The sequence below is a fragment of the Oryctolagus cuniculus genome, chromosome X, assembly GCF_964237555.1.
Source record: "Oryctolagus cuniculus chromosome X, mOryCun1.1, whole genome shotgun sequence".
Taxonomy (NCBI): Eukaryota; Metazoa; Chordata; class Mammalia; order Lagomorpha; family Leporidae; genus Oryctolagus; species Oryctolagus cuniculus.
Window position 1 is genome coordinate 5,662,601 of NC_091453.1, and position 25,663 is coordinate 5,688,263.

The 25,663-nt window shown below is 45.0% G+C and overlaps 1 protein-coding gene across 14 annotated transcripts in view; it reads right to left on the bottom strand.

Moving 5' to 3' along the window:
• The window catches only part of SH3KBP1 (SH3 domain containing kinase binding protein 1), a 382,152-nt gene that overhangs the window by 135,845 nt on the left and 220,644 nt on the right, over positions 1-25,663 (bottom strand). For 12 of the 14 annotated variants that reach the window (XM_070067164.1, XM_070067168.1, XM_070067166.1 and 9 more), the window contains one exon: positions 25,257-25,462. In XM_070067164.1, coding sequence (XP_069923265.1) covers positions 25,257-25,462 — 206 coding nt within the window. Of the gene's footprint in view, positions 1-5,549; positions 5,815-25,256; positions 25,463-25,663 lie in introns of those variants that run through there. The other 2 variants (XM_070067171.1, XM_008272418.4) reach the window with 1 other exon arrangement.

Here is a 25,663-nt window from a genome sequence, read left to right on the forward strand (position 1 = left end):
ATGTACTGCTTAGGCAGATGACTTCCATGTGTGGGCATGGACTTTGCAGGTGCCCATTCTTTCAGCCTCTTCTGAACCCAAACCAACAATATTTGTATTCCTATTGCTTGAGAAAAAATCCTAAATCACGAATCAGTCTACTGTCTCTGTTTCTTACAATGTCTGAATGTGAAGGGGACTTTGGGACTGGAAGCAAAAGCAATCAAATAGACAATCAGACATACAGGACCCAGGCGTCTATCCCTCCCCCATTCAGTACTAGACAGAGTACCGAGAGGACAGATGGGCATTGCTCACATGACCACTTCACTTCTTATCAGCTTTGTTAATAGTCTAGGGCAGGTACCCAAGAAGTTTCAGAGAAGCTGCTTCTGGTGGAGAGAGAAAATGAGCGACCCAACTAAGAAGTCACAATAAAAAGAACACACTGAGCAGATGCGACCCAAACAAATGGACAAACATATTAAAATCACTGGTGGGTAAAAATGCTTAGCAATGAAAGAAAAAGGAAAATGAGGCCGTAAATTCATCTTTACCACTTTTAGCTTCCTCATCTTAAAAGAGTAACACAGAAATACAACTTCTAAGAGCTACAGACCTTGGGCCTGGCACTGTGGCATAGTAGATAAAGCTGCCGCCTGCAGTGCTGGCATCCCATATGGGCACCAGTTTGAGTCCCAGCTGCTCCACTTCCGATCCAGCTCTCTGCAATGGCCTGGGAAAGCAGTGGAAGATGGCCCTAGTCCTTGGGCCCCTGCACCTCCGTGGCAGATCCAGAAGAAGCTCCTGGCTCCTGGCTTCAGATTGGTGCAGCTCCGGCCGTTGCGGCCAACTGGGGAGTGAACCAGCAGATGGAAGACCTCTCTCTCTCTGCCTCTCCTTTTCTCTCTGTGTAACTCTTTCAAATAAATAAATAAATCTTTAAAAAAGAGAGAGAATGATACAGACCTCAATTTTCTGCCTTCACTTTTCCAAACCCTGCCTATCTGATTCCTAAGAGTTCAAGGATAGGTTTAATTGAGGGGCCATTTGCAAGTGATAAGCTATATGTGAATTTGTGATGGCCTTTTGATGAAAAAGTTCCTTTCAAGGTAATTCCAGCAAACTTTTAATTTGTGAACTGTTCATTTTACAGCTCCAGATAAGAGAGAAAAATCCCTATTAGAAGCATAAGTGGAGCTTATTGTATTTCTGCTTTCACTTGTTTCTAGATCATTTATAGTATAGATATTGTTGGCCTCCAACATTACGGGTCTGAGTTGGGAGTAAGATTGCCCCTGAGCACTCTTTTTTTTTTTTTTAAAGATTCATTTATTTATTTGAAAGGCAGAGTTACAGCGAGGCAGAGGCAGAGGCAGAGGCAGAGAGAGAGAGAGAGAGAGAGAGAGAGGTCTTCCATCTGATGGTTCACTCCCCAATTGGCCACAATGGCTGGAGCTGCATCGATCTGAAGCCAGGAGCTTCTTCTGGGTCTCCCACATGGGTGCAGGACTTGGGCCATCATCCACTGCTTTCCCAGGCCATAGCAGAGAGCTGGATTGGAAGTGGAGCAGCTAGGATTCGAACCGGCGCCCATATGGGATGCTGGCACAGCAAGCAGCGGCTTTACCTGCTACACCACAGTGTCGGCCCCTCAAGTACTCTGAACTGGCCTCCAATGTCACAGATCAGTACAAACCAAATTGCTGACTGATCTCTGTGATCTATACTTTAAGTGTAAGAAAAGACAGCACCATGCTGGGAAGCTGGATAGTTTATTTTAAAGTTGCCACTTTTCATACAACGTTAAAACTCATTCCACTCCACTGAAACTCAATGGGCTAGAATATTATTTTATAACTAGTAATAAGATCAGAGAAAAAAAAAACAAGTACAAAAGCATGGTAATTTTAGTGGTCACTCAGAAAACTTCAAAACATTAAATTTCATGAACCAAGTGCATCTAAAAACTCCAGGATACAAGATTATGCAAAAATTATTAATATCAGTAAAGAAGAAAAGATGGCCATAATACTTAGACACACTTCAGTCTGCCCCACTGAAGAATAGCAAGTAAATCCAATAGATGACTCAGCAAAGAATTTATCAAGGGAAGGACTTCATTTCCTACCCTCAAGGAATTCTAGAATAGAAGACAGGAGAGAAAATCAATCATAAAACTAGCTTCCCCCACTATGTAAGACAAATGAAGTGCTATCACTTAGAATTCATAATAGCCCAAAGCAGAAATTCATCTTTTCTCAAGAGAACCCCTTTGAGTCCACCCTTCATAAAACCTCTGACTGCAGATTTAAATCACTGGGTGGGGCTATGTGAGAAGCAGCAGTCATTCTCACCGTGAAACGTCCGAAGTCAACCAACCACCTGGAGCCTCTACTCATTTCCTATCTAGGGCCATGGGAACAGCGGGATTGAGCTCCTCCTAGCAAATCACAATCACTTGGGATTGTGCAATTGATCCGCTAGTTAATGGGGATGCCCAGACAAAGACCCTTCCCACAGTTTTAAGATGAGAAGAAGAATATCCCTCCCTCAAGTGATAAGCAACATGAACGCACTAATTCCAACCTCAGTGAGTTACCACATAACACACATCAGGATAGCTATTACCCAAAAAAACAGAAAACAGCAAGTGTTGGTGAGGATGCATCAAAATTGGAGCCCTTGTGCACTGCGGCTGGGCATACAAAATGGCTCAGACCTGGTAGAAACCAGTATAGTGTTGAAAAAAAAGGAGAATTAGAATTACCCATAGGCTCTAGCAACCCCACTTCTGGGGATACACACACAGTCATGAAAAGCAAGGGCTCAATCAGGTGTTGCTGTCAGTGTTCACTGCAGCATTATTCACAAGAGCTAGAAGGTGGAAACAGCAAGCATCTATCAACAGGTGAATAAACTAAATGTGGCACATAGGCAGGAATGCTATTCAGCTTCAGAAAGAGAGGAAAGTAAGACCCATGCTACAACATGAAAGAACCTTGACGACATTATGCTAAGCACGATAAGCCACTCACAAGAGGCCAAATAGTATAAGGTTCCTCATATATGAAGTACCTCGTCAAACTCAGAGGTAGAATAGAGAATGGCAGTAGCCAGGGCCTTGGGGAAGGATTATAAGGGGAGTCACTATTTGATGGGTTTGGAGCTTCAGTTTTGCGTGATCAAAACGTTCCAGATATGGACAGTGATGATGGTTACACAATTATGTGACTGTACTTAATGCTAACGAACTGTACATTTAAAAATCGCTAAGATGGTAAATTTGATGCTATGGATATTTTACTACAATTAGAAAAAAAAAACAAGGCTACGTTTCTACAAGAGTACATAGATGGTATTTCTGGGGGATTTCCACTAGGAAGTAAAGCCAAGTATATAGGATTAACAAAGTCTTTTGTTCTGTTGGAATTTTTTCTTTTACCATATACTTGGATTATTTTCATTCAAAACAAAACCAGTCAGAATTAAGTCAGCCTTTAGCCTGAAAATTCCTCTTTTAAAAATTCAGCCTAAGAATCTAATCAGAAAAGACACAATGATACACATACAAGAACACTGTTTTTAATATTAAAAATGTGGACACACCCTAAGTACTTATCAGGTAGCAACTGGTGTTGCATCTCTATGATAGCTGGAGACTAAAGATACCACGTGGCTATGAGACAGAAAAAGGGGCCCATAACATGCTACGATTTAAAAACAGGCACCATTTAACAGGATTCCATTACTGTACGAACAGGGTGTGCTACATGCATTTTCAGGCTCAGAAAAAAAAATCTGGAAGAATTCGTAGAAAATATTATTGTGACTGTTCCTGGATAATGAGATCGGGACAATTTCCATTTCTCTCTTCATATTCTTTATGAGTTTTTATTGCTAATAATTATTGCACACTTTTTTTTTCTTTTTGGCATGAGAGAAGTAACAGTGCTATTTCCCTGATGACAAAACAAACGCAGGATTCAGGAGCACTCACCAGTGTAACAAAAGGCCCCCCAGTGGCTACCTCCCTCCCCCATGTCTAGGCCCCCACCTGAGAGGGCCCAGAAGCTGCCGGGACTGTACTGCACATACTTTCACTCACTTTCCCAGGGAAGAGTCAGCATCTTGATTTTGCATGCAAATACCTAATTTTGATTTCTGCTCATTAGAACTCCAAATGGTGACATCCAATAAGAACTGCGTATTTCAGATGTGGTTCCCTAGGAAAATCCTCTCAAGCCACTACAGATCAACATATTTCTGTTCTAGCCTATGTGTGTCTGTACTCCTCTCCTGGCAGAGGTCTTCAAAATGTTTATGAAAAAAATGAAAAGAGCTTATTCTGTTACACAATTTTTTTGAAATCCATGTAGATTTTTTTTCCCATAATAGGCGTTTTACGTGAACTTCAGTGTACATGGATTCCAATTATTTTTTTGGACCAAAATTTAGTTATCTTTTAATCCCATTTTCCATAAATGTTTTAAAGTCCCTTCATACATCTGCCTCGGTCATCCTTCTAGACAAGTAAGAAATGCTGTTTAAAAACCTTTCAAGTAATTCTCGTATTTGTAAAAGAAGTAAAATGCTACATTTCCTTTCTATAATTTTGAAAATATTATAGGTTAAAGCCAACTGAAAATGACATAAAGGGATATATTTTACAAATCTCATCAACTCTTCCCTTCAAAGTTGTTTTCCACAACAGAGAAGGGTATGGAAAACACATGACACATTGTAAGCCATACTTATCCTGTGCTTCATTGAGGGAATTTTCTTTTGTGTTTGGAAAATGACAGACTTCTGCTTTTAAATAGACAAGTAGGAACAACTCACAGAGAGAAACAAGACCACCTACTACTAGCAAACTTCCAGAAAATCAAATCATTTCATGTCTTTATTTTATTCTATATATGAAAATATCAATATAAATGTTCAGTATTACAAAATCAGCCAAATATCTTTACCTCTATAACCAAAAAAGTTCACCGGCTCAGCAGTCAGCAGTCAGCCCTCACAGCTTTTCCATTCCCAAGGAGAACTCCGGATGTCTGTGTCCCCTAGGAGGGAAATGTCCCACAGCTGGCTTGTTCTGCCTGGACACAGTCCTCTCTCCTAAACTAACCTGAAAAGCAAGCTGGATTTGTTTATGGCACAAACATCTGTAATTGCTAAACAGCTCCATGACACGGTGTCACAGTTACTGCTTGTGCACACTGCCCATCTAAATTACTCTCTGCACTACGAACACATGAAAACCTAGGACACAGAGAAATTGGAAACATCTGTAAAGATTAATGGCCAACTTGACCAAAGCCGGGGGTGGGGGATTCCAACAGCCCAATAGCTGCAGTGCAACATTTCACTTTAGAAAATCATCCTTACACTTGATGGGTTCCTCCTTCACATAGCCAGAGCTCCCCTCTACGTGTGACCCTTAGCTGGCACACACGTCATCTTAACCCACCCATGCAAACCCAGTACAAGTCCCTACTAGCAAATGGCACAGAGAAGACACAAGTGAAGCGGACTGATTAAATCTTGAAAAGCAAGAAAAGAAGTACCTCTTCTCCCATCATGCAGTCTCCTCTCTTCAGTTTGAAAAGGTCCCAAAACTCCCCGGGAATCCTCCCACTTCCTTCAACAGCCAAAGGCACGGAGCCTGAGGACCCAGCCTAACCCTGAGTCATACTTGGGACCAAATGAGGAACGGAGAGAACAAAGCTCACATTTGTTTATGGCTCAGGAAGCCGAGGCCGGTTCATGCCTTGGGTGGCTTCGCGAGAAGTCCTCCCTCGCCTACGTGGTTGTGGCTGCCGGAATCCAGGCGGCCCCCTAGGCACACAGGTGTGACCATTCGGACAAGCAGCACACTGAGGAAATGGTTAGCTGGCAGCGCCCAGTGAGCACTTCTGTTCCAAAACACCAGAGAGCAAAGAAAAAGCCCACTATCTTTCGACAGATCATATGACTGGGGAGTGAGGGCTACTCAGAATACGGTCTGTATATGAAATAGCAATTGTGAAAACGCCTGCATTTTAAATAAAATTAGCTGTACGGCACAAAAATTACTCATAAAACACACACACACACACAAATAAGGAAAAACAGCCGTGGCTTCATGGGAACGCTTCCCCTAGGAAAATTACAGCAAGACTGTAGCCCCGGCATCACTGCTGTCCTCACAGACGGCAGTGAAGTGCTTACTTAAGAATTTTGCTTTTTCCCCCCAAATGAGATATCACTTTAATTATTACTTCAATGAATTCAGAGCCCAGTGCTTAAGAGTTCAAAATGCTAAAGCCAGAGGATCTGAGATCAGTATCCTAGTTGGGCCATTTCCAGCTGTGGGATCTAGAGCAACTTATTTAACCTTTGTCCACCTCAGTTTCTTAATCAGAAGAAAAAAAAATGAGGATAATGGCACCAACCCACACTGCTGCAGAGAAGATTAAATAACATCTGTGACGTGGGTATCATATTAGCCACTCTTACACTATTAAAAGTCAGGACTTGTGGCCAGTGTCATGGCGTAAAGGGTAAAGCCACAGCCTGCGGGGCTGGCACCCCATATGGGCACTGGTTCGATTCCCAGCTGCTCCACTTCCGATCCAGCTCTCTGCTGTGGCCTGGGAAAGCAGTGGAAGATGGGCCAAGTCCTTGGCCCCTGCACCCACACAGGAGACCCGGATGAAGCTCCTGGCTCCTGACCGGTTCAGCTCTGGCCGTTGTGGCCATTTGGGCAGTGAACCAGTGCATCAAAGACTTCTCTCTCTTTCTGCCTCTGCCTCTTACTGCAACTCTTTTAAATAAAATAAATCTTAAAAAAAGGTCAGGATTTGAAAATCAGGATGCCAGGGGAACAATATCCTATCTTACCACATTTCTCATATACTGAGACTGTGATAACCTGTTTCAGTTAATTACTACGGTTAATATTTAAATTTTTTAATTAAGGTAACTTAAAAATCACTTATTCAGCACGGGGTCCAACTCTGGAGGGAGCTTTGAAGATGTTGTCTCAGTCTTCAAGATATTTACAATCTGCTAGGGTAAATAAAATACATCTGTTGATATGATCACACACAAAAAACAAATGTGGAAGCTGTCACAAGATGGTGAAGAAAAACGTGTCATCAATGCTATAGAATTAGTATTCTGAATTCAGACAATGCTTTTTCAAAACCACCTTGTAAAAACATAATTAGGTTTTGGGAAAATATACAAACCTATGCAGAGGGATGCCAAATGATTTATTTGGCTACTACTTCCTCAAGGTCAAATGTAACTTCCTACTCCATAAGGGTGGAGTGCATAGAATGACCTCTTTCCAGAGTCAAGAGAAAACACACACCAGCTGTGCAGTGAAGAAACCTCAGGCTATCTCAGCCAGGGGGACACCAACAATGACAGGCCTTCTTCACAGTATTTACCTCGACATGTGATGAGAACACATCTGGTTTTCTTGCTAAAAACTTAGCACTTAAGTCTAATCATGAGAATGACTTCAGACAAATGCCTGTTTATGGGCATTCTACAAAACTCAAAATGGCCAAGGCCATCAAAAACAAGTCAAGTTGGGGTGGGCATTTGGCACAGCACTTAAGACACCACTTGGGATGGCCACATCCCATTTGAAGAGCCTGGGTTCCAGGCCCAGCACTACCTCTGATTCCAGCTTCCTGCTAATGCACACCCAGGGAGGCAGCAGATGATGGCCCAAGTACTTGGGACCCTGCCACCCAACTAGGAGACCCAGATGGAGTTCAAAGTTCTTGGATCTGGCTTGGCATTGCCCTGGTTGTTCCAGGTATCTCTCTCTCTCTCTCTTCCACTCCCTCCCTCCATGTGTGTGTGTGTGTGTGTGTGTCTGTCTGTCTTAGCTGCTCTGGGTCCCAAATAAAGCAAACATAAATAAAATTTAAAAGAAAAGTCTGAGATCCAAGAAGGACAAAAGGAGGCAGGAAACTAAACGCTGTGAAGGATCTTAGATGGGATCCTGGAACAGAAAAAGGACACTGGCAAAAACTAAGGAAATGTGAGTAAAGTGTGGATGTTATTTAATGACAATATGGTGATATTGGTTCATTAATTTTGATGACTGTACCATATTAATATACGATGTCAACAATAGAGCAAACCAGGCATGAGGTATGTAGAAATTCTATCATCGTTACAACTTTTCTATAAATCTAGAACTACCCTAAAACAAAAATTTAATTACAAACTAGAAAGATAAAAACTGCAGAATGTATATGTAAACAAATAAATGTGAATGTGTGATTTATAGGTATATGTGATTATGTCCAAGTTTGTCTGTATGCAAATGCATCTAACAGTACCCTCTCAAATTAATTTTTAAGAACTGTCTTGGGGGGCCAGTGCTGTGGTGCAGCAGGTTAAAGCCCTGGCCTGAAGCACCAGCATCCCATATGGGCACCAGTTCAAGTCCTGGCTGCTCCACTTCCAATCCAGCTCTCTGCTATGGCCTGGGAAAGCAGTAGAAGATGGCCCAAGTGCTTGGGCCCCTACACCCATGTGGGAGACCGAGAGGAAGCACCTGGCTCCTGGCTTCAGCGCAGCAACGGCCGTTGCGGCCATCTGGGGAGTGGGGAGTGAACCAGTGGATAGAAGACCTCTCTCTATCTCTGCCTCTCCTTCACTCTCTGTGTAACTCTGGCTTTCAAATAAATAAAATAAATCTTAAAAAAAAAAAATTGTCTCGGAAGCTGGCGCTGTAGCATAGTAGGCTAAGTCTCCACCTGCAATGCTGGCATCCCATATGGATGACAGTTCGAGTCCTGGCTGCTCCTCTTCTGACCCAGCTCTCTGCTATGGCCTGGGAAAGCAGTGGAAGATGGCCCAAGTCCTTGGGCCCCTGCACCCATGTGGGAGACCCAGAAGAAGCTCCTGGCTCCTGGCTTTGGATCAGCACAGCTCTGGCCATTGTGGCCATCTGGGGAGTGAACCAGTGGATGGAAGACCTCTGTCTCTCCCTCCATCTGTTACTTAATCTCTCAAATACGTAAAATCTTAAAAAGAAAAGGAACTGTCTGTATATCTTTGGACTATCTAACAACAAAGATAATAGAATGCTGACTCCTAGGTTTTTCATTCCCCAAACACACAAATTTTCTTGGAAAGGAAACTTGGCTCTTCTTTCATTTCTGCTGCCAACAAAGGCAACAGCGGAGGCCCAGCTTAAAGAGTATGCATGAGGTGGGCCCATCTGCCCCTTTCCAAGAGCTACTAGAAGTTCCTGGTGCCTCGCCAATTAGTCATCAAGCACGAAGCCCTGGGGCTGGCATCTCTCCCAGCCACTTCCTCTCCTATCTCCATTCCATGTTCCTTGGAATCGCCTTAGTCACCTCCCTCAAGTGCAAATCTGCTTCTTCAGCAGTTCACTAGCCCACCAAGAAGTTCCGCTTGTAAGTAGTCCGCTGAGTCCTGCCCACCTTCACCACTGCCAACACACTCTCCCCCGCTTCCACAGAGATATGCTCTCTCCTTGTCCATACACAACACTACCCGGACCAGGAAGCCCCACTGTCCATTAATATTGCCCCAATAAAGCTTTTCTTGAAAAGATCTCCAGGATACCCCAGCCTTGCCTTCTCAACCTCCAGAAAGATCAGTAGCTCCCTCTCTATACACACTGCTGCTTTGTCATTACTGTCTCTTGGTTATAATGACTTTTCTACATGCCCATTTCTCTCTGCTGTAGAAACAATCCAAAGCATTAAAGGAGAGGCAGGCCTGTATAGGACAGCTGCTGCAAGGTATGAGTTGGGGGAGATGTTAACTCTTCCAATTAACTACACCAGACCCAGCCTATCCCAAATAAATTTCCAGGTAAAAATTTGTTTTCATTATACAAATACAGTATGCAGACATGCCATCTCGTCAATCCCTTTCCAAATAGATAATCACCTTTATGTCATTTATACAGAAATCCTAGAGCTATCACTGCTCATCTATGACATTCAATAAAGCCTCAGTGAATGAATGAATGAATGAATGAGCTAATTAAGGAACAAATGGAAGAGTGAATCTGTAGACCACAAACACATCCCAAACCGATGATTCTTCCTTTACAATTCTACTGAGATCAGGACAAAACACTATCTTCATTCATCCAGTTCACAAATATTTATTGAAGGCCAACTACAGCTTAACAACTATTATAAATACAATGGTGACTAACACAGACAAGATCTCAAATTATGGCACTTCTTTCTAGTGGCTGACATTTAAGACTCAGTAATGGGAAACAAACAGCTACTACAGCAATAGCAAAATTCAATTGTACTCTCAGAATGTGAAATTCTCCATAATGAAACATTGAACTGAATCTGGAAATGGAAGTGCCATATTTAGGTCCTCTTTCTGTTCCAACAACAAGGACAGCAATAAAAACAACTACCTGCTTTGGTGTGAACACGTGTCCCTGGAAGTCAGGGGTTTGGCCTCCAAGTCTTAGTTAATGGTTCTAAAAGGGGGTTCAGAAGTAGGGCCTTTGAGAAGTGATGGGATGGGATTAAGACATTAGGGTGGAGGCCCCATGATTAAACCCAATGGCTGTATAAGAGAAAAGCATCCCTGCCTTTGCCTATGGGAAGCTCTGCACCACCTTGGGACAATACTAGCAGTAACTCCACCACTAGAAACCAAAGCAATGGGGACACAGAATCTTGGACTGTGAACCTTCAGAACTGCGAGCTGAAATAAAACTTTCTCCTTATAAAGGTCAGTGCATCAGCTATTTCATTCAAGTAATTAAAAACTGCCAGATACACTAGCATTAACCAAGTGATTATCATATGCCAGGCACTTTTCTATCTCTTACATGTTATTTTATCCTCATAATAACTCAGTGTGGCAGACTTTATTATTATTCTAATTTTATCGATTAGGAATTTAAAACATAGTCAAGTAACTTATCCCACCTAGAGGTAGCACTGGGATTTGAACCTGGGCTGTCTGGCCTGCATTTCTTGATAACCCCTATACTAGTAAAAACACAATTTTAACAACTTCCAGTAACATGATTTTTGGCAGCAATCTAGTTGCAATTAAGTATTCCTTAGAAAATATACTGGGTTATTTTACATACATTTAAAGATCTATATATAGGTTGGTGTAATGGTACATGAGGTTTTCAGCCACAGTTTGCAAAACAGCATAGGCATTGCACACTGGAGTGATAATTCGAATCCTGGCTGCTCTGCTTCCAATCTAGCTCCTTGCCAGTGTGTTTAGTAAGGCAGAAGATGGCCCATGTGCGAGACTAAGATGGAGCTTCTGGTTCCTATAGCCATCTGGGGACTGAGCCAGAGGATGGAACATCTTCCTTCCTCCTCCCCTCACCTTGTCTTGGGCAACAGGGAGGGAGACACAGTGAGAGATTTTCCATCTACTGGTTCACTCCACAAAGGACCACAACAACCAGGTCTGGGCCAGGCTGAAGCTAGGAGCCACAGAGTCTATACTGGTCCCCGCATGGGTGGCAGGGGTCCAAGTACTTGGGACAGCTTCTGCTGCCTAAATTTGCACATTAGCAGGGAGCCAGATAGGAAGTGGAGCAGCCAGGAATCACAGGCAGCAGCTAAACTCACTATACCACAATGCTGACCCCAAGGCTATTATATATTTTATGGGGAACCAGAGGTAGATAGGAGGTTGAAGCTTCCAAATATGAAATAAGAAGATGGGGGTCAATGCTGTGGCATAGTGGGTAAAGCCGTGGCCTGAAGTGCCAGCATCCCATAACAACATCAGTTTGAGTCCTTGGTGCTCCACTTCCAATACAGCTCTCTGCTATGGCCTGGGAAAGTAGTGGAAGACGGTCCAAGTCCTTGGCCCCTGCACCCGTGTGGGAGACCTGGAGGAGACTCCTGGCTTCTGATCGGCGCAGCTCTGGCCATTGCAGCCAACTGGGGAGTGAACCAGCGGATAGAAGACCTCTCTCTCTCTGCCTCTCCTCCTCTCTAAGTCTGACTTCCAAATAAATAAATAAATCTTTTTAAAAAAGAAGGTGGAAATGTTAATCACTGTGATTGCTACAAAGTGTATAAATATCTTGAAAGACCACAGTGTACCCCATAAATATGCATAACTACTGCCTGGTAATACAAGAAGTATGGGAACTTCTTGTGGAATCTTATAAACATGAACTAAAAGGACTGACAACAAGAAAATACACTAGGGTGAGCATTTTAGAAAGTATGAGGATACTTCAAAATCTTTGTGGGAGCAGGTATTTGGCCTAGGGGTTAAGACCTCACTTGGGATACCTGTATCCCATATTGGAATACCTGGGTTCTGTTCCTGAGACTAGCTTTCTGCTCATATGCTACCATAGGAAGTAGCAGGTGATGTCTCCAGTGGTTGGGTCCCTGCTACTCACGTGGAAGACCCAGACTGAGTTCCCTGCTCCCGGCTTCAGCTCTGCACACCCTGGCCAATGCAGACATTTGGGGAGTAGACCACCAAATGGGAGCTTGCACTCTCTCTCCATCTTTCCCCTGACTCACCCTTTCTACACTACAAATAATTAAGTTTACAGAAATATAATTTTAAGTTCATTTCAGTGGAAAAGTTTTTGAAATTTATGCATTGTATTTTTCCTAATACATGTTTTCCATGAACTTTTCGAAGAGCCTCTGGTATGCATGGATTTCAAAAGTTTTGCATAATAAACTTACCTTTTAATCGCATTTTCTAAGAATTTTGAAGTACCTTTGTATGTATTAAACACATAGAAAATACATATAGAATAGTAAACAGCACCCATTGTGTCAATGAGCAATCCTATAATACTGTCACTATTTGTGTTTACCTTTCCTAACAACCTCTGACTTTCACTAGAATGTTCTCTGGAGTGAAACAAATGAAAATCTGGGGGCTGGTGCTCTGCCGTACCGGGTTGGGCTGATGACTGCCATGCCAGCATCCCATTTGGGTGCAGGCTCGACTCCCAGCTGCTCTACTTCCCATCCAGCTCTCTGCTGTGGCCTGGGAAAGCAGAAGATGGCCCAAGTTGTTGGACCCCTGCATCCGTGTAGAAGACCTGGAGGAAGCTCCTGGCTCCTGGCTTTGATTGTCTAGCTCTGGCCATTGTGGCCACTTGGAGAGTGAAGCAGGGCATTGAAGTTCGTTCGTTCTCTCTCTCTCTCTCTCTCTCTCTCGGCTTCTCTGTAACTCTGACTTGCAAATAAATAAATAAATCTAAAAATAAAGAAGAAAACTCCAAACATTTCATTCAGCACAGGCAACCAGTGGGCATCTTTTGTTTTTAAATATTTATTTGAACGAGTTACACAGAGAAGAGAAGGAGAGGCGCAGAGAGAGAGAGAGAGAGAGAGAGAGAGAGAGGTCTTCCATCCACTGGTTCACTCCCCAGTTGGCCAAAATGGCCAGAGCTGGGCCAATCCGAAGCCGGAAGCCAGGAGCTTCTTCCTGTCTCCCATGCGGGTGCAGGGGCCTAAGGACTTGGGCCATCTTCCACTGCTTTCCCAGGCCATAGCAGACAGCTGGATCAGAAGTGAAGCAGCCAGGACTTGAACTGATGCCCATATGGGATACCGGTACTGCAGGTTGTCCTTTACCCGCTATGCCACAGCACCAGCCCACAGTGAGCATCTTTCACTATCTGCTCATGAAAAAGAACAGATTTACCAACAGCTCAAAAGGTGCACAAAGTTCTACCTTTTACCCAAAGTGAGGTACATCCATTATTGTAAGGGAGTCAGATAATCACAATAAGGTTTTGACCCAGTGTGCGTCACTGGCCCAAGTATATATGATTCGCTTCTGGAAATCCCCAGAGTTTATTTCCACTCTTCAAAGAATGGGTAACATAGCTGTCTGCGTTTTAAGGAACAAAGAAATTTTTGTACATTTATTGATTTATTGATTCTCAGACTTTTGGCTAAGACTAAGTGTAGATGTCCACGTTTTAATGTAACATAATTATATAGCCTAATGATTTTTCACTAGAACGAATAAGACTACCTGAGATATGTATCAAAGTATTAACATTCTCTTACTGAAATTTGGCTTAAAAATGATTACTATCTCATTTATATACAATTTTAATTCTAATACTCTAAGAAATAAAAGCTACACTACTGTTACCATAATATAGGCATTAAGTTGGGTGACTGTCATTCTACAAATAGATTCCAGATGATGAGAGTTGGAAGAGATCTTTCAAGCAAAAGAGAAAAAGTCACTAACGGAAATCAGCCAAGACAAGACCATGGCAAAGGAGCTTCTTGAAGTATTTCTTTTTAGGAAATCCAGTAAGCAACAAACTTGGCAAACCATGAAGTTTCAAGATATCCTTTCTGATCAGGCAAAGAAGACTGCTTTTCCCAAGAGTTAACGGAATCAAGACCATTAGTGCCTAGAGAGCCTGGGTCTGGAATAGGCTGGCACCGAAAAGCTAGCATTATTCTGTATAATGTCGAGTCAGGTTAGGGCTCAGAACTGAACTGAGTATTGTAATTTACCTACCTGTGTGTAACATCTGACACGCCTTTCCCTAAATTAGTGGTTCAGCGTCACCATCTGAGTGACTCATAAGAAGGGAAGGAGCCTGGAAATAAGAAGGCCAGGCTGGAGTCTCTGAAAAGTGGCCTGATAAGGAAATTTCCCCTCAGTTCCAGGTGAGAGACACGGGTACCAGTTGTATTCATGAGAATATGCCCCATCCTGAGCTGCTTTGTTGCTTATCTATCTTCAGACTCCAGACTAATGACTCCCAACACTAATGCTACTAATGCTCTCTTCCTATCACTAGACTTCTTTATCCACCTGTCTGTTGATACCTCCACTTGATATTACTTTTTTAATATTTTTTTTATTTGAGAGAATCACAGACAGTGAGAGGGACAGAGAGAAAGGTCCTTCCTCCGTTGGTTCACTCCCCAAATGGCTGCAACGGCAGGAACCATATTGATCCGAAGCCAGGAGCCAGGTGATTCTTTTAGTCTCCCACATGGGTGTAGGAGCCCAAGGACTTGGGCCATCCTTCACTGCTTTCCCAGGCCACAACAGAGAGCTGGAATGGAAGAGGAGCAGCCAGGACTAGAACAGGTGCCCATATGGGATGCTGGTGCCACAAGCAGTGGATCAACCCACTGCGCCATGGCGCTGGCCCCTCCACTTGATATTCCTACTAGTACCCCAAAATCCAGGTAGTCTAACCAATGACCTTCCTCCCTAAGTATCTTCCTCCTCCCATGTTTTCTCTTTTTAAACTTTATGTAAAGTATAAAAGTACTTCCCATTCCTTCTCCTCCTTTAGTATTTTCCTTATAATTTTTTTTTTGACAGGCAGAGTGGACAGTGAGAGAGAGAGACAGAGAGAAAGGTCTTCCTTTGCCGTTGGTTCACCCTCCAATGGCCGCTGTGGCTGGCACGCTGCAGCCGGCGCACCACGCTGATCCGATGGCAGGAGCCAGGTGCTTCTCCTGGTCTCCCATGTGGGTGCAGGGCCCAAGCACTTGGGCCATCCTCCACTGCACTCCCGGGCCATAGCAGAGAGCTGGCCTGGAAGAGGGGCAACCGGGACAGAATCCGGCGCCCCGACCGGGACTAGAACCCGGTGTTCCGGCGCCGCAAGGCAGAGGATTAGCCTAGTGAGCCGCGGAGTGGGCCAATATTTTCCTTATAATTTTAATGACGACATATTTCTCAATTTCTTTATAAACACAAGCTTAACCTTCCACCAAATAAAGATTTCAGCAAGTAGTAAGTAGAAAAACCACTGTTCTGTAAGAGTATAGACAAGGGCTATGAACAACTGTGAAACTTTAAAATGTCAATTTTGCTCATATACATTACATTTTTTTGCACTTTGTATATTAGTTACCACAATCAAGGACAAAATAGGATATTTGTCTTCTTGTGACTGGCTAATTTGACTAAGCATACTGGTCTCCAGTTGCATCCATTCTGTGGCAAAAGAAAGGATTCCGTTCTTTTTATGGCCGAGTAGTAGTCCATCCATGGTCTATATACATAATTTCTTTATCCAAGTATCAGCTGACACATGTCTGGGTACTCCATATCTTAGCTATTGTGAGTTGAGCTGTTATAAACATGAGGGAACAGGTAACACTTTCATATGCTGATTTCATTTCTTTTGGGTAAATTCCCTTGAATAGAATGGCAGAGTCATATGGTAGATCTATTTTGAGATTTCTGAGGACTCTCCATACCACCTTCCATAACAATTGCACTAGTTTACATTCCCACCACCAGTGTATTAAGATATCTTTTCCTCCCACATTCTCACCAGCATTTGTTATTTTTTGATTCTTGGATGATAGCCATTCAACCTGGGGTGAGATAAAACCCCACTGTGGCTTTTATTTGCATTTCCCTGACGGCCAGTGATCCTGAGGATCTTTTCATGTCTCTGAAGCCAGACATAGTGATTGCCCAAAGACTCGGCTATACCCCATGCCCTGTCTCACAGCCATAGAATTCCCACAGTCATAATGTGCAGGGCTCCTACAGTCCCAGGGAGCAGGGGATCCGCTCTCGGCACTGTGAGCCCCCCACATCCACAGAGAGCGCCATAGCATTTCCAGAGCCAGCTGCCTGCCTGATACAAGTTGGTTGGTCCTCCACCTTAACAAGTCAAGTCTGGATACCTCGATAGAGTGAAGGGAGCTGAGAGCTTCACAGGTCTAAGTGGGCACCCTGCCCCCGATCAATCCACCAGGACAAACTCAAAGTCAGTGGGGACTGCAGATTTATCTCTCCAATAAAACCCCTGATCCACCTGAGGGCTGCAGCAGCCTCTACTCACCTTATGAAGATGGCACTTCCGGCCAGCACCACGGCTCACTTGGCTAATCCTCCACCTGCGGCGCTGGCACACTGGGTTCTAGTCCCGGTTTGGGGGGCTGGATTCTGTCCTGGTTGCCCCTCTTCCAGGCCAGCTCTCTGCTGTGGCCCGGGAAGGCAGTGGAGGATGGCCCAAGTGCTTGGGCCCTGCACTCCATGGGAGACCAGGAGGAAGCCCCTGGGCTCCTGGCTTCGGATGGGCGCAGCGCTGGCCACAGCACGCCAGTCGTGGCAGCCATTTGGGGGGTGAACCAACGGAAGGAAGACCTTTCTCTCTGTCTCTTTCTCTCTCACTGTCTAACTCTGCCTGTAAAAAAAAAAAAAAAGATGGCACTTCCTCCCTGCTCTTTGCTGGGCACTCTGGTGGGGGTTGCAGAGGAAAGCAATGTACTCTCCCTTCATGGGGTTAGGTGGGCACCCTGCCCCCGTTAGCATCCAGGCAGCCAGACTCGAAGTCAGTGGGGTTCATGGGGTCCTCCCTCAGGTAACATCACCAGTGTCATGAGCTGCCGCAGGTTCTCACCGTGCTCCAAGAAGACGGCATCCCCTCCAACCACCGGCTGAGGAGCAGGGACAGTTGCCCCTCCTCCAGCTGCTCAAGTCAGTTGCCCAAGGCACCATCTTGAAATCTCCTTTATCCTCCACATACTATCAAACTTCCTGATCCCACCTTCAAAACATTTCGTCAAGTCCATTCCTTTCTCTCTGTGATAATTCAGTCCTTGAGACAGAGCATCTCTTACCGTAATGCTTCCTTCCGTGTAAAGGCAGTTCAATTGTTCACCCTCCAAACTCAACTGGACACTCTTGGCACTCTCTGCCCTTTCTTCACTCTCCCCTTGGATGGTGAAATGACTTATCTGATTGGTGAACTTGGGGCTTGCTCCACTCAGGCCTTTTTCCCTTTCTTGCAGCTGCCTTCCTTGCTGTTCCTCAAGGGAACCTGGGCCTAAGCTAGTCCAATGTTGCTGAGACTAGGTAGATAAATCTAAGTTTGGGGGTCAGCTGATGGGCCCATCTGGCTTTCACACTCATCTATAGCCTCCAACTTTGCCTTCTTCAGTAATAACACTGCAACATAATATGATGCACAATTGATGACTTTTCACAAAGTGAAATAAGAGCTACATAAGTAGAGGTGTGTAACACGTTCATGGGAAAGGATCAATTCTTACCAAATCCATATAGTCAATGCAGTCGCAAACAAAATCCCAAGAGATTTTTGCTTTTGTAATTTGCTTTGTTGTTTTATTCCAGTGTTCTTGAAGAGAAGTAAAGATCAAGGCAATACAGAATGGGCACAAGGACAAAAAGATCATCAGAACTGGAGTCCAGAAAGAGATCCACACACACAGGGCCTCGTAAGTTATGAAAAAGGTGATACGGCCGGGAGTTGGCGCTGTAGCGTAGCAGGTGCAAAACGACAGCCTGCGGTGCTGGCATCCCATATTGGTGCCGGTTCAAGTAACAGCTGCTCCACTTCTCATCCAGCTCTCTATTATAGCCTGGGAGGCAGTGGAGGATGACCCAAGTCCTTGGGCCCCTGCAACCACGTGGGAGACCCGGAAGAAGCTCCTGGCTCCTGGCTTCAGATTGGCACAGCTCCGGCTGTTGCAGCCATTTGGGGAGTGAACTGGTGGATGAAGGTCTTTCTCTCTTTCTGCCTCTCCTCTCTGTAACTCTACCTTTCAATTAAGTAAATAAATATTTAAAAAAACAAAGGTGATAGGGCTGTGCAGTGCAGCAAGGATCACCCTTTGAATAACAGTGCTGGGCTGAGTAACTATACTGAAAAACATTAGCAAAAATAATATTCTGGGGGCCAGCACTGTGGCATAGCAGGTAAAGCCACAGCCTGCAGTGCCGGCATCCCATATGGGGGCTAGTTTCGAGACCCGGCTGCTCCACTTCTGATCCGGCTCTCTGCTGTGGCCTGGGAAAACAGTAGAGGATGGCCCAAGTCTTTGGGTCTCTGCACCTGCATGGGGGACCCGGAGGAGGCTCCTGGCTTCAGATCAGCGCAGCTCTGGCCATTGCAGCCAAGTTGGGGAGTGAACCAGCAGATGGAAGACTTCTCTTCCTGTTTCTCCTTCTCTCTTTCAAATAAATAAATAAATCTTATATAAAAATAATATCCTGATTTTCCATTCACAAACTCTTCTTATTAATAAGCTGATTTAGAACCTAGGTTTTGGAATGGGGAGTTATTTATCAGAAGTAATCCATGTCATTGTCACTTCTCTTCTGAATTTTATTCTACTATTTTCTGTAATACACTCCTCACACTGCCCTTAAAATGCTTTTTCTAAACAACCTATCTGATCATGTCACTCTCTGGCTTAAAACCCTGTGCTTCTTCCCCACTGCCCTCAGGATCAAGTCTGGACTGCTTAACAAGTCTCGAATGATCTGGTTCCTGCTTCTTTCCCCATCCTCATCTTTCCCCACTTCCAGCAGGAGCCTCTAAACACCATCAGGGCTTCTTCCCGACTTCGGGGCACTGGCCCATGTTGCTTTTCCCACTTTGGTGACTGTGTTCCTGTGCTTGACAAACGCTTCCTGGACCCCTGATTCAGAGCCTGAACACCACACACGAACCTACACATTCCCGCTTCCCTAACAATTCATCATTTCCTGGTATATCTGAGGGCTCCTTCAGCATGGCACTGTCATTCCCGAGTGGTCACGTCACTTCCCATTTACTTTTCTGCAGCTCTCTGAGGGCAGGCATCTGATCTTTCTTACCATTGTATCCCCACAGCCAAGCGTAGAGTGAGCTCTCGAGAAGCACTGGCTGAGCTGAGTCACATTCAGTTTCTCAGGCATTCTCAGTGACCCATGAGGTAAGAAAGGGAAAGAAGACTCACGTAGCAGATGGCCCGACTCAGGCCAACTCTGCCCAGGTCTCTCAGCCAGGACAGTGGTACCACACCCCTTCAATATTCTGATCTCTAACTTGGTTCATCTTCAGTCACAGAGAGGAATGCATTCCAAAATGTTCATGGAGAAATGGAATTAAAAGGTAAGTTTATTTTAGCATGAAACTTTTTTTGAAGTTCATGCAGTTATTTTTTATAATATGTATTTTCCAAGAGCTTTTTAAAAATCCCTCATATTTTCCAATATTTTGAAGTAACATATACTTACATCCGAACTTAGCTTAAATGATATATTCTTCTCTAAGTTTCCTTTTTCTTTAATGATTTAGCAAGGGAAATTTGCAACATATGCAAAAATGGGAGTATAATGAACCTGCACACATACATCACTCAGTTTCATTTTTATAAAGATGTATTTATTTATTTGAAAGGAGAGTTAGAGAGAGAAGAGAGACAAAGAGAGAGATCTTCTATCTGCTGGTTCACTCCTGAAATGGCCACACTGGCCAAAGCTAAGCCAGGAGCCAGGATCTTCTTCCGGGTCTCCCCCATGGGTGCTTTCCCAGGAGCATTAGCAGAGAGCTGGATCAGAGCAGAGCAGCTGGGACTCCAACTGGTGCCCATATGGGATGCTGGCACTGCAGAGAGCAACTTAACATGCTGCACCGCAGCGCCAGCTCCATACATCACTCCATTTCAACAGCTGTCAACCCCTGACCAATCCTGTCTCCCTAATGTCCCACCCACTTTTTTTACCTTCAGGGCTACTTGAAGCAAATTCGAGACAATATATCATGTCCTCCATAAATATGTCAATTAAATGCTACTTACATAAGTCATTCAGAGGAGTACCTATTTGGTAGTACTTTTTTTTTAAAGATCTATTTTTCTTAGCTGATAGGCAGAGTTACTACTGTCCCAGGCAATCAGCAGGGAGCTGGATCAGAAGTAGAGCAGCCAGGACTCAAACTGGTGTCCATATGGGATGCCAGCACCACGGGTGGAGGTTTAAGCTACTATACCACAATGCCAGCACCCTCCCCCCTTTCTTAAAGATTTATTTATTTATTTGAAAGGGAGAGTTACAGACAGAAAGAGGTAGAGACAGAGAGAAAGGTCTTCCATCTGCTGGTTTACTCCCAAATGGCCGCAATAGCAGGAGCTGGGCCAATTCGAAGACAGGAGCTTCTCCTGGGTCTCCCATGTGGATGCAGTGGCCCAAGCACTTGGGCCATCTTCCACTGCTTTCTCAGGCCATCAGCTGAGAGCCGGATCAGAAGAGGGGCGGCCAGGACACGAAATGGCATCCATACGGGATGCCAGCACTGAGGGCGGAGGCTTAGCCTACTATGCCACAGCACTGGCCATTTGGTAGTGTTACAAAGATTTAAAAGTGGGGTCCTTCCTTATAGCTCAGGAAGAGAAGCAAGAATGCTTATCTCTATTTCTTTATGCACAGTGGTAGAGGAATGTTACATACTTTCCCTTCTGGTATCTAATCTATTCGTAGTCTCTGGATAGGGGGATATGGACTGAAACAGGTAAGATTAGCACAGAATTTTCTACTGACTGAGAAAAAGGAATCTCAACACCTCACAACCTTGAACAGAGACCCTAATATGATGCATGTGGCTGCTAATGATTGTCAGATTCCTTCTTTCCTCTTATCAATGTTATTAAGCCAGCCATGTCAGGCAGCCAACTGTCCCCGCCTGAGCAGGAGGCCAGCTGGGGCCTCAACTGCCAGATGCTGCCACATAAGATCCAATTGGTGTTTCTGCAAAACCAAAACAGCAAGCTCCACTCTCAAAGGAAACTTTCTTCCTTACAAATAAATCTTGGGCACAAAACTGTCTCAAAAAGTGATGAGAACCAGGTTGTACACTAACAAAATAATATCACACTCATCAGCTCTTGTTGCCAGGTTGCACAATACTATAATGGATCCATAAATCTATGCAGCTATCCATGGCGCCAACAACAGGGGACGGGGTAGTTCCAAATCGTCTGAGACGTTGTAAAAATTGTCTGCGGACAATAAAGCAGGCTGGCAAGTTTATGCTGTCCCTAGAGGCTTCCCAGTGAAAAGTGGGTTAAGGCAGCTCCCAGCACATGGTTTTATTCTGCAAACAAACCAGGAATCAGGACGCACATGCACTTATGCATGCGTCATGTACTTGATGAAGTTAACATTTCGTGACACTGAGGCCTGTGTGATAAACCTTCTGTTTTACAAAGGCATGCTGAGTACAAGATGGCCCAAGTCCTTGGGCCCCTGCACCCACGTGGGAGACCTGGAAGAAGCTCCTGGCTCCTGGCTTCGGATCAGCACAGCTCCAGCCATTGCGGCCATGTGGGGAGTGAATCAGCAGATGGAAGCCCTCGCTCGCTCTCTGCCTCTCCTCTCTGTAACTCTGCCTTTCAAATAAATAATCTTTTTCAAAAAAATAAAATAGGGCCAGCGCCGTGGCTCACTAGGCTAATCCTCTGCCTGTGGCACCAGCACACCAGGTTCTAGTCCCAGTTGGGGCACTGGATTCTATCCTCGTTGCTCCTCTGCCAGTCCAGTTCTCTGCTGTGGCCCGGGAGTGCAGTAGAGGATGGTCTAGGTCCTTGGGCCCTGCACCCGCATGGGAGACCAGGAGGAAGCACCTGGCTCCTGGCTTCGGATCGGCACAGTGCGCCAGCTCTAGCAGCCATTTGGGGGGTGAACCAACGGAAAAGGAAGACCTTTCTCTCTGTCTCTCTCTCTCTCTCTCTCACTGTCCAAAAAATAAAATAAAATAAAAATATAAACAGACGTGCTGAACTCTATTTCCAACTACACATGGTCACATGAGCCAACCTAGCCTCCTCATTCTACAGATGTGTGCAATCTCTAAAAGGCTGTGTTAATATGGGTTTCAAAAGTCATGCGACAAATATTTTCTGAGCCATACTTTGCTCTAAGCACATAGTATACATCAGTGAACAAAATACATGTTAAAATAAGAGTGTCAATTGTTAAATCAACAGCAGGAGTCACTGTGCACTTGCTCCTCATGTAGGACCTCTGTCCTTAATGTGTTGTACTATGCGAGTTAACAGTAAAACTAATCTTCAAACTAAAAAAAGAAAAAAAAGAAAAAAAGAAATCAATACTAGATTAGAATGCAGGACATGCTACGGGAAACAAAATACATAGTGCCCGGAAGTAGAACAGAGTGAGGTTGGAGCCAATGCCGGAGCGGGCGAGGGGGTCAGCCAAGTGGGCAGGTAGAAGCAGAGTGGCCCTGACAAGGGAACCCTTGTGGCAAACATCTCCAGTGGTCATATGGGTGGCATGTTTGAGGAAAAGCACCAAGGGAGGGAGTCCCAGAGTAATGGGGGCCGGGTCACCTGGGCAGCAACAGGACTTTCACTGTCGTCCTTAGGGGAGCCTTGGCAGAGTGGCATGATCAGTTTTCAGAGGCTCGCCCTGGCTTTGCTGAGACTAGAGTGTAGGGAGAAGCAAAGAGGCAGGAAGCTCTATCAGGAATCAATGGAGCTGATGAGAGGCAGGTGGATGCTAGACATACTTGGGAGGCAGCACTCAAGGGGTTTCCCAGGGGCTCTGTCCTGAGCAAAGGGAAAAGGGTAGCACCACCTTCAACTGAGATGGGGAAAGCTAGGGGGACGGAGGGGGACGACGATGGTTCGGGGTTTGGACAAAGTGATTTGCATTTAAGATCTCCAAGAAGAGATACTGAAGTAGGCAGCTGGAGACTTGCCTCTGGGATTCAAGGAAGAAGTGTGCTCAGACAGAAACCTGGCAGTATAATATTTGATGCTGACATTCCTATTAATAATAACTCAATTGCTGGGGCTGGCATTGTGGCACAGTGGGTGAAGTCGCTGCCCACTACACTGGCATCCCACACCAGAGCACCAGTTACACTGCAAGCTGCTCTGCTCCTGATCCAGCTCCCTGCTAACGCACCTGGGGAGGCAGCAGGAGATGGCCCAGGTGCTTGGGCCCCGCACCCGTGTGGGAGACCTGGATGGAGTTTCCTGGCTCCTGCTTCAGCCTGACCCAGACCAAGGTGTTGCAGCCTTTGGGGACGGAAGCAGATGGAAGATCAGTGTCTGTGTCTGCGTCTGTCTCTCTCCCTTTTCAAATAAATCTTTACAAACTGAATTATTATTCGCAGCTAAAACAAATGAACACAGAAAGTGTTCATCTACACAAAGAGGAAAAAGATGAAGAATCAGAAAACAAAGAAAGAAAGAAATTATTTGCTTATTGAGTCAACAGTCATGTTCATTGCAACCGCTGGAATAAAATGAAGGAAAACCATATCCACAGTCCCTTCCCAAACTGGGGCTGATCTCTAAACATTTCCAGGAATCTGAATGTAGCCACGTGAAATAGAAGTGAGCTCACAAGCTAGTCCAGTAACCAGATAATCTTCCAATCCTGAGAAATAGCATACATTGATTACTGAAAGCAACAATGCTGGCTCAGAGAAGTTTCAACAAAAGCAGTGTTTAAGTGACTCAGTGTTTAATTTCTAGTTCTCTGCCCTTTTCTGCCTTATTCATCTCTACGGGGATTAAGCATTCAAAAAGCTGCCCTTTCAGGATTTGTTTCTGCTGTGTGCTAACACTGGGCAACGCTGCTGGGGTGGGGGTGGAAGGTCTGCAGCGGCAGAAGATGATGCCAGCTCTAGAATTTCATCTCACCCAACAATGCAAGCACATAAAAGCCACTGATCACCTACATCAGAGATGTTGCCAATATGCCATCCCCCAAACCTGCTGGCACAGAAGTCCAAGCAAAAATGGCACCAGCAAATCCAATTAATGAACATTCCTTAAGCACAGCACGAGTGTTACCTTACTGTAATTTGGAAAATTCCACAGTACTTATCAACTCCTAAGCAAGGCTATGATATTAGAAGTGTACCACAGTAGACGTCACTGGCAGCCACAGGTACCAGGGCCCTGAGTGTGTTGCCGTGGCAACCGCGTACTCAGCAGCAACAAGCTGGCTGCCTCTTGCCAGAGGCAGAAGGAAACAGCCAGCCTCCTGATGGGAGCAACCCAGGGAGCCACAACACAGGCCTCTCCATCAGTCACACAGGCGGGAGACTGCCTTGCAGCAGGCTGGGATTGTCTCCACCCCAGCCTTAGAGGGAAAACTCTGCTGCAGCAGCCAAGTCAACGCACCCGAGCATGAAGCACGAGAGAAACGTACAAGGAGGAGAGAGAGACTGGCGACTGTCTGAAGGGTGCCAGGGTCACGTGTTTAGCTGGCTCCAAAGGATGGAGAAGCACTGGCCATTTGAAAAGCCATCAGAGAAACAGTCCCTGGGGAAGAGAGCAGGACATCAGGGACCAGGCGACCATTCCCACGCAGAGGGAAGGCCTCAAAAGGGGGGAGAGGACCAGCAGCTGGCACATGAGGACACCAAAACCCTCAAGAGGCATCACCGGCTTCTCACACCGACACCCACCATGTACTTTCAGATATTCCACATTAGGGTGAAATAAAACAGGAACTGTCAAACATACCTTTTCCACTGGCAGGAAGTCGTTTTCTACTTCAATTGACCTTGGTCTTAGTTTGATTGGCTTGTCTTTGAAAATATCTCCAAAGCCCACTCCCTTAACTTTCTTGGGTTGGATGGCTGCAGTTGCTACCGTCCCATTGGCACCTTCCGATTTGGTACTGCTCGAGTCACCCCCATCACTCTCGGAGCCTGTCGTTTCCCTTAAACCTGTCAAGAGGGGGGAGGGGGGAGAAAGAGCTCAGAAATCAGCCAGAGCCCTAAACGACTCCATTAGCAGTCAGCGGTCACCTGTAAAAGTGTCACCGCACACAGGATAACTCGTACTGGACGTGTGTATTCGTCGTCTTGAGTATGCTGAGGATGGCTTGTCCTGAGATTTTTGTTGTTTTTTTTTTTTTCCAATCCCCC